General features: G+C 45.0%; 2 protein-coding genes across 3 annotated transcripts; one reads left to right on the top strand and one right to left on the bottom strand.

Moving 5' to 3' along the window:
* Window positions 1-642: 642 nt before the first annotated feature.
* Window positions 643-6,259, bottom strand: scamp5a (secretory carrier membrane protein 5a). The gene is made up of 7 exons (XM_076138275.1): window positions 6,083-6,259; window positions 5,195-5,262; window positions 4,968-5,087; window positions 4,167-4,323; window positions 3,963-4,064; window positions 3,541-3,658; window positions 643-3,430 (listed from the first exon to the last, which is right to left on the bottom strand). Exons 2-7 carry the CDS (start codon window positions 5,199-5,201, stop codon window positions 3,236-3,238), a joined length of 699 nt encoding a protein of 232 aa, XP_075994390.1. The 5' UTR covers window positions 5,202-5,262; window positions 6,083-6,259; the 3' UTR covers window positions 643-3,235.
* A 1,252-nt stretch (window positions 6,260-7,511) lies between these two features.
* Window positions 7,512-10,310, top strand: parp16 (poly (ADP-ribose) polymerase family, member 16). 2 transcript variants are annotated; one of them, XM_076140689.1, is made up of 7 exons: window positions 7,512-7,603; window positions 8,351-8,546; window positions 8,624-8,761; window positions 8,847-9,053; window positions 9,165-9,336; window positions 9,456-9,600; window positions 9,703-10,310. In XM_076140689.1, the coding sequence occupies exons 2-7, from the start codon at window positions 8,358-8,360 to the stop codon at window positions 9,836-9,838; spliced, it is 987 nt and encodes a 328-aa protein (XP_075996804.1). In that variant the 5' UTR covers window positions 7,512-7,603; window positions 8,351-8,357; the 3' UTR covers window positions 9,839-10,310. The 2 variants fall into 2 exon arrangements, with proteins under 2 accessions (XP_075996804.1, XP_075996805.1); XM_076140690.1 differs by having other exon boundaries at window positions 7,582-7,721.
* Window positions 10,311-11,284: the final 974 nt, after the last annotated feature.

Here is an 11,284-nt window from a genome sequence, read left to right as displayed (position 1 = left end):
TAGCAACAAGCCGGAAACCGAATGTGTGACGACATCCAGTGCTAAATTAAAAAAACAAATAATGAGCTAACCGCGACTGTTTTTTAAAATGCGCATCTAGGACAAAAGTAATAAACTAAAAGTCGTTCGTCACATTACCCCATTTAATTCTAACTTTGTCAGTAGGCTGTTGAAGTGTATTTGTGCATTTACATTGATTCTGGCTACGCCAATTGCGTACGTTTGTGGCGCAAGACGTATTGATGCGTTCGTTCAAGGATGCCCCAGGTTACAGGCAGAGTTGTTCTTATGTTGACATTATTGTAAACATGTTCTGTCTTTATAGTTTAATGAGCCAAACAGGTAGAGAGCTGTTTAAGTAGAGCAGCAGAGGAGGGACGGGGATGAAACCGCTCTAGATCACTAAAGTGGGCGCTGGTTCCTGAAGTAAAGATGATTTCAGTTATATTACAGATAAGCCTGATATTCATTCAAACCCATTAGTTTTTTGTTTTCAGTGTTTAAAACAATAACAAAGCCTTTTGTCAGCATCTTTTCATGCGGATATGTAATAAAAAACCAGGATGCAACAATAACTGTTTAATGTCTATAAGGATAAGACCAAATTATACAAAAGTAATACACAAAAATGTATTTGTCAATTACTTCATTCATGGAGACACAGCCTCCTCAAACGATTTCCTTTAAACCACCTAATTACAGCATGTTGAATGTGTTTATCCATGGCAATTATTTGTCTCACTTCAAGTAATGATACTGTATATGTATATCTACTTATGTTATAGTACATGATCATACATATCAAACATACAGCGGGAGTAAAGTCGGGGTCAGTGGGGGGGAAATGGCTCTCAAAAGCGTTGATACAGCGTGACCAACAATATGAAATGCATCTGTCCAATATACTGCAGGAGCTGTTGAGTTTGCAGCCTGCTACACAAGAACTATACAGTTAGGACTGCAATAACAACACCAACTCTGTCGTATGTACACATGGCAAAAAGTCGGGACTGACCCAAAACTCAGCGGTGCCTTAATAACCGACTACACACAGAAAAGAAGCTTGTTTGTTCATCTGGGTGGTACTTTACACTTATTTAACCATGTATATGTCCTAACAGATGAGCATGTGAATGGTTATAGGTGTATATAGTTTACAGGGTTATACTTAATAACTATCATATGTGCATCTGCTGGTGAAAATGTTGTGATTGTAAAGTGATGGCGTCCGTCTGGTTCTTAACATTTGACTTCACGTCTCTATCTGAAGTCTGTACAATAGGACCTCATGGAATAGGAATCATTCTATCGGCACATCTCTTCAATAGATTTATTTGTTAGTATTGCTCCACTGTGTGAATCACTATGACAACATAATTTGAAATAATCACAAACCAAAGTCGATACTCCTCGCCATGGAAAGACACAACAAACATCCGTACATCAGCCCAAAAAACGCACAACAAGGTACAAAACAACTGAAGGAGTGAAAGAAAAAGGAGCTACTGAATACCACGTCATCACAATCAGACAAGACAACTCACAAAGTTTGGAAAGAACGAGCATTCAGATACATAGCGTCACATCTGCGTCACATCTAATACTGTATTACTTTAATCACCATCTACTGTATCTTGAAGAATTGATCAAAGACGACTCGTCAAGTCACGTGACGAGAGGCGAGAATCTCTTCACGGAAATGAAACTGGAATTTCGGGCTGAACACATCGAGGCTCCCGAGGGCTAAAACACAAACAGTCTCTTTTTCATCTCCTTTGAAGAAATAAATAGACTGGAATTCGTTATCTATTCCTATATAAATATTATTTCATATCTACTGGTGGAATAACATCAACTGCCACAACAAGACACACCAAGGCCTGAAATCCAGAGTGCCAGAAATCAGTCGGGGATGTGTGGGAGAATTTGCCAAAGGGGGGAAACACTCATGACTTCATACAAAGCTACTGTATGTCCACCTACAACATTGAATTATCTTATTGACGTCCTAATGCGCTCTCATTTTTAACCTGTACAACATTGGTTTGGAATGTTTTACCCAATAAACTGCAATCCTCAGTTCTGTATGTGCTTCACTTTAAGATGAAATGAACCCTTGAGACCGAGTCAGCAGCACAACACACACACACACACACACACACACACACACACACACACACACACACACATACACACACACACGGCTGCTCAGAAAGCAAATCAGTCAGCAGGTAAGCTAACACTCTGGACGGCTGAGTGGAGCCGAACAGGGAGAGATTTCAAAGGGCTACACAGGTAAGACCACCTTTCCTGAGAACGCAAGAAACAATCAAATGAAGCGTTTGCTGACTCAGAACAACATCAGTGCAGAAATCAGGTCACCAGAAGAGCAATTGTAATAGATTTGCCACTGAAAATGTATTATCTCTTTAAATTTTGAATTCTAGATACCATTATTATGCTTTTAATACAATTTACAGACTGAATCTTCCTGTTGAAATACTCTGGTTCTGATTCTGGTTTTGAGCCTGAGCTAGATTCAACACAAGCAAAATATAAGTAAGAGAAATGTTGAAGTTCTTAGCCGATATTTAAAGCTACAGTTTAAACACTTTCTTTATCATTATGGTAAATATAAAATAATCTTAAAGAAGACTTGGCAGTATCATCAAATCCTTAAATAGATTCTCATGTTACTGTGCAACATCGACCGAGGGCAAATCATCACGACGCGTTTAACGGCATTAACGCTTCAAAGCTAAAGCGGTAAACGATAATAACAATATGACCTCATCAACACTATGGGTTTCAGTAAGAGATGATTTGAAAGTGTGACGACCTGAGGCAGAGGTCACTCTTTTGCACCGTTGTTAGGCCACAGATCAGACAGACCTGTGGCTGGATGATCTAATGGCTCAGGGGTTTTTAGCTGGAAAAGGAACAAACAAGTCAACCAATACATTTAAGCAGCGCGAGATTAAAACTAAATCATTAATAACCGACTCTAACGTCAAAACGTTCATGGCCAAATTCGATAAAATACATCAGAAACATGACTTTGCTCTCTCTCTCTCTCTCCCTCCCTCCCTCTCTCTCTCTCTCTCTCTCTCTCCCTCTCTCTTTCTCTCTATTAATCTTGTACAGTGTTATGATGAAGGGCACCTAATTCTGAAATGTGTTCTAAATGATTGTGTTCTTAATTGATCCCTTTTTATCTCTGGCTGCCTCCTCTGTCCTACATCGGGTCGTCGTAGTTGTAGGTGGGAGCCGCTGAGTACTGGTTCTGGTTCTGCTGCATGGCGCCCTGTGCGGCTCCCATGGCCGCCTGCTGGGCCGCCTCCTGGACGTGGGGGTTCTTCCAGGCCCCGGTGGCCCACTCTTCCTGGGCCTTACCCAGGCTGCCACCACTCCCACGGTAGAAGTTATGAACCTGCACAAAGACATTCAGACGCCATTGTCAAGCTTTGTGAAGGACTGACGAACCATGGCACCCGGCACCTTTCTGTTATTATTGTGAGGACATAAAAAGCGATGCAGCACCTTTGTGAGGGCGATGAAGGAGAGCACAGCCACCGCAGTGAACATGATGGTGGGAATCAGCATGACCACAGCTGAGCCCACGTTGGTGCCGAAGAAGGAGATGGTCGCCAACCAACCGCTGATGGGGAAAAGCAAGGAGATGAAACAGATTGACCTCTTTATGAAACCACATATAAGACTGAAAACTGGAGTCCACTCTGAAGGATTTCACATTTTAATTTGCCTGTTACAGCATCATCAGCTATAGGTTGTGTGATCACATGCATTGATTCAGGATACCAGAGGGTGAACACAGCAGCCATGACATCACAGAGTGTCACCAGTATCAAACTGGAGGTAAAGGTCATATCGGTGATATAAACCTGTTCATATGGCGCACCGAAACATAAACATGTATGTTGTTCTAATCTGAGGTCTCTTACCAAACTCCCCAACCTGGAATGCCGACCGTCTGGATGATACTGATCACTACCTGGGCCATGAAGACGAAGAAGAAGGCCATGAAGTTGAAAGAGCTGTCGGTCCTGCACGGAGGAAATGTGAGAGTGTGTGTCAGAGCCGATCTGATAGAGGGGCGCACACACACACACACACACACACACACAGACACACACACACACACTTACTTGAAGGCCTTGTAGATGGGCCTGAACCAGCACACATAGGAGCAGGGGGTGAAGAGGATGAGCCAAAGGATGGCCATGCCAAAGTTGGTGGCTCCGCCCCCTCCGCACATCCACGCCAGACAGCCAATTAGGTTCACAGCCAGTGTGGCGCTATTCACTGTTAGCATTACAGAGAAGCAAGGACAACTTCATGAAACGCTGAATATGATTACCCATAATTCACCCTGATGGAGTCACTATTAATCTGAGGGAACTCTCTCTCACCTCAGCTGGGAGCTAATATTGATCTGGCACACACACCATCTACTCACACCAACAAAGACCCAACATCAGGTCCAAACTAATCTATTTCATGGCAAGACTTACATTTATGTTTGAAATGGCAGAACCTGAAGAGAAGACGTCAGCATGTCACTCATTACATCATCATGTTGACACAATCCCAGCAACACGGCTCAGAATCACACAAATACAGAATAACGCACCTGTCACTCACAACTACACAATGAAAAGCAAATGTTTTCATCTTTATCAAAACAAATACAATCACATTTATGACTGAATATTTCCCAGGGAAGTGAAACCTATTTATTCGGCGCAGTGCCACCATGTGAGAGCGGTCAAGCTTGTCCGACTGCTTTCATCGTGTTTGGGGGGAAACAAAGCAACAATGCAGGACAAAACTAAACTAGTGGAGGAGTAAACAGTGTGAGAATGCAGACAGTAACTTGACACAGAGGCGTAATGTGATGTCCAGGATGAAGCAGAACAACACACACACGTGACATGTGACACACTCACAGATCCATAGGTAGTAGAGCCGCTTGCACATGGTGCGGTGCTGGTCTGGGATCTCATTGAAGTCTTGGTAGAAACACGGCTTGAGTGGGATGAACCGAGGCAGAGGAGGGAAATTGTTTTCTGGGAAGCAAAAATCACAAATCCAATCAGAAACTGAAGATTTAGCAGCACCGATGACTGCTGGTTGAATAGTAAAAGGAGCTATTTGGGAAACCAGCTCAGCTTACCTGCCATGATGACCACACTGGAATTTCCTCCGCTTGCAAAAAAGCACACAGACGTCTATCTCAGCTGCCTTAGAGACAGAAATGCAATAAAGAGAGATTTATGTGCAAAAGCCGTTCAGTCAGTCATTCCTTTACATTGAAGATAACATAAGGCCCTAATCCTCCACAGGCCTCCCTATAGACCAGCACACACACATACACACACAATCTAATCCAATTGCTATAAAAGCCTCCCCATCCCTGTGAGCGTGAGCGTGTGTGTGTGTGTGTCTGTGTGTGCTGGTGCATCCACCCATAAGGAGCCTCGGCCGTGTAACAAGGTGGAGAGACGTTGTGTCACATTTGGACTGTGTGTTGTGCGGTTGGATCTGGTGTGGCCTTGTCTCTACACCAAGGGCAGATTGCTGAAATATATAACTAAATCCCAACCCAGGCGTGTTTCTGTCTCCTGCAGGGCTCACAGAGCAGCATGAGGCCCGTTTGTTTGCTCATCAGCCTCTCGGCAGGCTTTAGACAGTCACCTTCCTCCTATTTATCAGTGTTTTCAAAGCAAACACGGAGGCAGGTGGTGGTGAGGCTGTGAAGGACATCTATCTGCCTCTAAACACAGCAGGCTGGGTGTTTGTTGTTGAGCCCCAGTGTGTGTCTCTATGTCGGCGGATGGCAGTGATGCTGCAGTAAGGCTCGGTGCATCGTGATCACGTCCTTCAGCCGGTGCGACACCACCGAGCATCGCCACCGAGCGGGTCAAGCCCCGCATCTCACCGAACCCACCCCATCCCCACACCGAGCATCATTACTAAGAATCAAGAATTAATCTCGACAAAACAACCTCCCTCCTACGCCTGGACAGGAATGAATGAAAACGCGGTGATTTAACCGCCTTACCTCCCGTTTTCAGTCCAAGAACGTCTCTAGAATCCCTCTGCTCCTTTTAATTGCATTCTAGGAATTAGTCTAAATCGCGTTAAGCACGTTAAAAACATGGAGGTGTGGAAGCGTTTAGAGGGAAATCTGTAGCGTTATTCCAGCAAAATGGTTTGGGAGTAAGCGGCGGTCACGTGACGTCAGATCTTTCTTTACGCTGTGTTTTACCCGCCCGGGGACAACGCGTTGTTTTTCCCCACCCGTTGTCCGACAACAAGACCTTGATTGGTCAATGACCGGCATGTGACACGGAAGTGTGAGACCTCTTTCTCAGTATTGTATGAATACGGCCGCATAGATTAAGATTCATTCCCGTCAAACCCTAACAGTGACCATTGCTCTGTATTAAATATATAAACTTTGAGGAGTCGTGTTTTATTTCACTTCCGGAATACTTCTTCCGTATTGGCTACAGGCTTCTGGAATACCCGCCTTCTTGTCGGATTGCAGGTAGGGAAAAATAACGCATCGGGCCGCGGAAGACGGAATTTGTTGCTGGCCGGATCGGACCAATCAGAAAGCAGGAATATTACAGTGGACTCCGCCCCTTGATGCTCTCCACAGTGCTGAAAATCACAAAATCCTCAGCATCTGATTGGACCAGCGGTCTATTCTTAGAATCAGATAGTATAACAGTAAAATGGTACAATGATGTTAATACTACAGATACATCTATGAAGTAAACATCACATTTCCTGGAAGAGATGTAAAAACAATAATCAGACCACGGGTGGAAAACAGATTAGATTAGAATGATATCACCAGAAATTAAAAAATAAAGCAAAATTAAAGCCGACAGTAGAATTTGAATACCTGGAATAAGAAAAAGAAAAAGAATAAGAATAAGAATAAAATAGTAAAAGATATACAAACAAACAAAAAGCTACAATGCAGTTCAACGGGGTCAGGAACATTATAATTTTGTGGTTTTATTCCGGAAAATAAACAACAATCTTGGGGGTTGAAAATCAGTATGGAGGCCAGTTTTACTACATCATTTCAATATAGATTTAATTTGGCGTTGTCTGTATGTCTCTGATGCTTATCAAATGAGTTCCGAAATATCCTGTTCAGTAACCGGTTACGATGATTATTATTTGATCTATTTCTCCATTCCTATACTATTACGATGCATTTTCAATCTATAGTGACGCACAGTTGTGTAATAGAACGTCTCACGGGCTACTAGCGGACATTACTTATAACTACAGAGGAAGCGTCCGGATTTCTTTGCTGCTGTATTTAACTGTTTCTGTCTGTGAGAGATATATCTGATATTCTGTTGCTTTCGGGCTAAATATACACTAAATAAAGCCTTGAGCTGTTTTGTTTGCCGCCGCTGGACTAACATTCATATTATTCCACCTGCACATTTCAATGATGTGGTCCACGTGACTGAAGCTCGTTTGTCAGATTCTGTTTTCTGGTCCCTGAACGCAGCGGCTAACGCTTCCTGTGCTATGACTTTAAGTGAAGTCTGAGGTAACCACAGCGACAAAACCACCAACTCGCACTTTAAACGGGTTTATATGGCGCCGGCCTGTGTTCGTAACTCCTCCGGCCTCACGCTGTAGACTCCCGGCGCTTGTCTTTGTCACCGGTAACGTTGCTCTGTGATAAACTTAATGCTAGCAGCTGCTCACTTGTAGCTCAGCTTTTGCCAGCTAATGCTAACGCTAGCTTCTTGAGACTCCTTATTGTTGACACAGAGTCCACGCTAACGCTCATCAGCGCAAAGTTACCAGCGCATATAAATACATTGAACGAGAGGTTTGGTGTGTGTAGAGTCGCGTTTGTTGTCTTATTAAGCATAAAGTTCCTGTTTTGAATGCCTCCACTTAGTTATAATAGTATGAGTGAACATTCTGGTCATAGTCACAGCTGGAATATAGAAGAACACGAACCAGCATAAGAGTCCTGTTATAAAGACAAAGTTTGGTTATAAAGATCATAATGTTTGGTTGTAATTGTGTCACAGAGGCGCTGATTCAACTCAGCTGTAATTGTTGTGGCTGTAGAAGCACCTTTCTATGTATTACAGTCTTAATAGATAATATTCACAGTAACTATGGCAACAACAATGACCATTGAGTAGAATCAGCTCCTCTACGTCAGCAACATCAGATTCACCAGTAGATTTAGTTTGGTGTCATATTGGATTTTTCAGGCTCACTGAGTGTGTGTCGATGTATTATGTTTGTTGTGTGTGTGTGTGTGTGTCTTATGCAGAGCCGGGATGCTGCCCCCGCTGCCCCCTGAGGCGGTCAGAGAGCTGGTGTGCTCTTGTCTGCACCGGGACCCTGTAGCTGCAGACCTGCGCTGCAGCCTGTTTGTGGCGGCGGCTCAGAGCTACAAGAGAGACTCTCTGCTCCGACCCTTCCCCCCCTCATACTGCAGCCAGGAGAACAAGCACTTTGAGGAGCTGGTGAGACCTGGAGACCATCTGAGGACATCATGAGTGCTGTGAAGACCAGCAGAGACTAACCTGTGTGTGTGTTCCAGTTGGCAGATGTGAGGTCGCTGCCCGGGGTGAGGGAGTTGGTGAGGTTGCGTCCCGGGGAAGGAGATCATCATCTGGCTCTGACTCACTGGATTCTCTCCTCCAAGTGCTTTGCTGTGAAGACGCTACAGAAAGATGAGGTTCATATCAATAACACAGCTTAGATCACAGACTCCTCCTCTTCCCATCCTGTCCTCTTCACTGTGTCTCTCTGATCTCCAACAGTACGTCAAACTTTCCAACTTGGCGGAAAGCAGCGGGGTGGCTGCGCCCGTGCCAGACTTCCTGTTTGAGCTGGAGTACTGTGAGCAGATGAACGCCCGGTTTGAGAAGACGAGGGAAGGCAGAGATCTCTTCTACGCCTTCCACGGAAGCCGCCTGGAGAATTTCCACTCCATCACTCACAACGGGCTGCACTGCCACCTCAACAAGGTTTGTGTTGTTGTCTGGACTTCACTCAGTAAGGATTCATCTGCTGTAAACTGAAAAGTAGGGAAGCAGACATCTTGTTAATCTGGTTTTGCCTCTGCTTGTTGTGTACAGAACTCTGTGTTTGGAGAGGGAACGTACCTGACCAGCGACCTCAGCATGGCGCTGCTCTACAGCCCCCACAGCAGCGGCTGGAGGGAGAGTCTGCTGGGCCCCCTGCTGAGCTGCGTGGCTCTGTGTGAAGTCATCGATCACCCAGATGTGAAGTGCCAGGTGAAGAAGAAAGGTATGAGTTTACCAACATTGTACTGGAATGGTGGAATCAATCTTAATTGCAGTATTCACATATAATCTGGAGCATTGAGCATTTAAAAGGTTTTTGTCTATTTCCTGAAACCCTTCCAGACTCTGAAGTCATGGACCGTCAGCGCTCTCGGGCGAGGAACAGCGAGGGAGGAGACGTCCCTCACAAGTACTTTGTGGTCACCAACAACCAGCTGCTGCGAGTCAAATACCTGCTGGTTTACTCCCAGAGGAGACACACGTCCAGGTCAGGCAGAGCTCATACTGGGACAGGTCAAAGGTCAAACTCTGTGTGTGTCTGTGTATTGCCTGTGCAGTGACTGAGCACCTTTTGTTTTGTCTCGTCTAGGCGTTCCCGCGGCTCCTCCTGGCTGGTGCGGCACCACTTTGCCATCATGATGAGCCTCTACCTGCTGCTGCTCGTCTTCATCGGTGCCTTCAACTCCAGCGCCTTCGTCTCCTTCTGGCACAGGCTGTTCCGATGACGGCGGCGGCGGCTCCTGCGGCTGCTCCCAGTGCCTTCCTGCTCAGAGACCCAACAGCAAACATTAGCAGAGTCGGACGTTGTCATGCACCTCTTTGTGTTTCATCATTCCACAGTAGCCGCGGGGATCTGATGTGTGATTTCTGTTTTAATTCAGGGCCCAAAGCGTTTCTCTCTCCTCTCACTCAGCGAGGACGCCGCCCCACTAACCAAAGCAAACTGAGCTTCACTGTGCCGCAGTAATCAAGTCTGGGATCTCTCGCATGTTGTGTCCAAATGTTTTCTTTATGTTAGATCGCATTTCTTTGGAAAGTTAACCGGTGGGGGGTTTATAACTCAAATATGATAAAGGAAACAGCTGTCATGATGTTGAAGTTGGGTTTGATTCATTGTAAGAGGAGGAGCTTAGGAGCTCCATGACAACCTCACATGAGTCACAGCAGCGCAAATAAAAGATCCATTTGTTTACTTCATTCAAATGGTGTGTGGGTGTGTGTGTGTGCGCGCGCTCACACTGCTGCAGAGCGCTTCCTCCTCCCAAACACGTGTGTGAGTCCGTGTACACTCATCTTTTACACTTTTCTATTCGTCCTTCCTTTGTTTGTTTTGCCCACGACACACACACACACACGTTGATGTGCTAACGTAGTTTGGTCTGGCTGAGGCTCCTTTATCTCATCTGGCACCCAGACGCTCCATTGTTACCCGGGGCAGTGAGAGGATATATGAGGCTGATAACAGGAGGCGGCTGCTTTGGTGACACTTGCTGTCCTTCTATTAGACACTTTACACACCGAGGGACGTCCATAGATGAAAGACGAGGCGTGTGCAACAGAATGAATGGTGATGGATCCGTGTTGGTGCAGTTTGTGTGTTGTTAACTGAAATGATGGAGTGATGGGTGAAGACACAGTGATTAAAGACTCACTAACGGGAACGCTGTGTGGAAGAGTGTGTTCCTGAGCAGGTGTGGACTCATGAATCATCAGATTACAGTTCAGCACAAATTAAACTCTTATTGATTTGGCAGCGACAAACTTCTTTCCTTCTAAGCTTAAAGCCCCAAAATCTGCTCCTTATCTCACTGAACTTCACTTCAGTGGCGCCGCTGACGAGAAGACCAAACATTACGCAAGCTTTTGTTTTGGTAAAAAGCGATTCCATCTTGCGAAATCCTTCAGATAAACGATTTCTTGTACAGAAACGTCTGACAGAGAACAAACTGCCCATTGTTGCTCCGGGCTTTATTCCCTCTCTGTGCGAGCTGCATGATTGCTGCCTCATAAACCGTCTGTTATTCAATAACCACCAGAGGGACCGGGGATGCTTTGTGTCGCAAATATACCAAATAAAAAGCTTCTTTCAAACTGGTAAGAGATTTGAGAGACGTGTTAACACTTTTACTACAACTTCTCGTTACTCTACCAGCTTGCTGCAGGTCAGACTC

Source organism: Genypterus blacodes, unplaced genomic scaffold (genome assembly GCF_046128005.1).
Source record: "Genypterus blacodes isolate CSIRO-AG114 ecotype Tasmania unplaced genomic scaffold, CSIRO-AGI_Gbla_v1 ptg000015l_1, whole genome shotgun sequence".
Taxonomy (NCBI): domain Eukaryota; kingdom Metazoa; phylum Chordata; class Actinopteri; order Ophidiiformes; family Ophidiidae; genus Genypterus; species Genypterus blacodes.
The sequence above is the reverse complement of the archived record's forward strand: the minus strand, read 5'-3'. Positions and strand labels throughout refer to the sequence as shown.

Coding starts and splice junctions, on each gene's coding strand:
- scamp5a (XM_076138275.1), bottom strand. Junction 4,324..4,967: donor GCTCTACTACCTATGGATCT/GTGAGTGTGTCA, acceptor TAATGCTAACAG/TGAATAGCGCCACACTGGCT. Junction 4,065..4,166: donor CCCATCTACAAGGCCTTCAA/GTAAGTGTGTGT, acceptor TCCTCCGTGCAG/GACCGACAGCTCTTTCAACT.
- parp16 (XM_076140689.1), top strand. CDS start 8,358: ATGCTGCCCCCGCTGCCCCCTGAGGCGGTCAGAGAGCTGGTGTGCTCT. Junction 9,054..9,164: donor TGCACTGCCACCTCAACAAG/GTTTGTGTTGTT, acceptor TGTTGTGTACAG/AACTCTGTGTTTGGAGAGGG. Junction 9,337..9,455: donor GTGCCAGGTGAAGAAGAAAG/GTATGAGTTTAC, acceptor AAACCCTTCCAG/ACTCTGAAGTCATGGACCGT.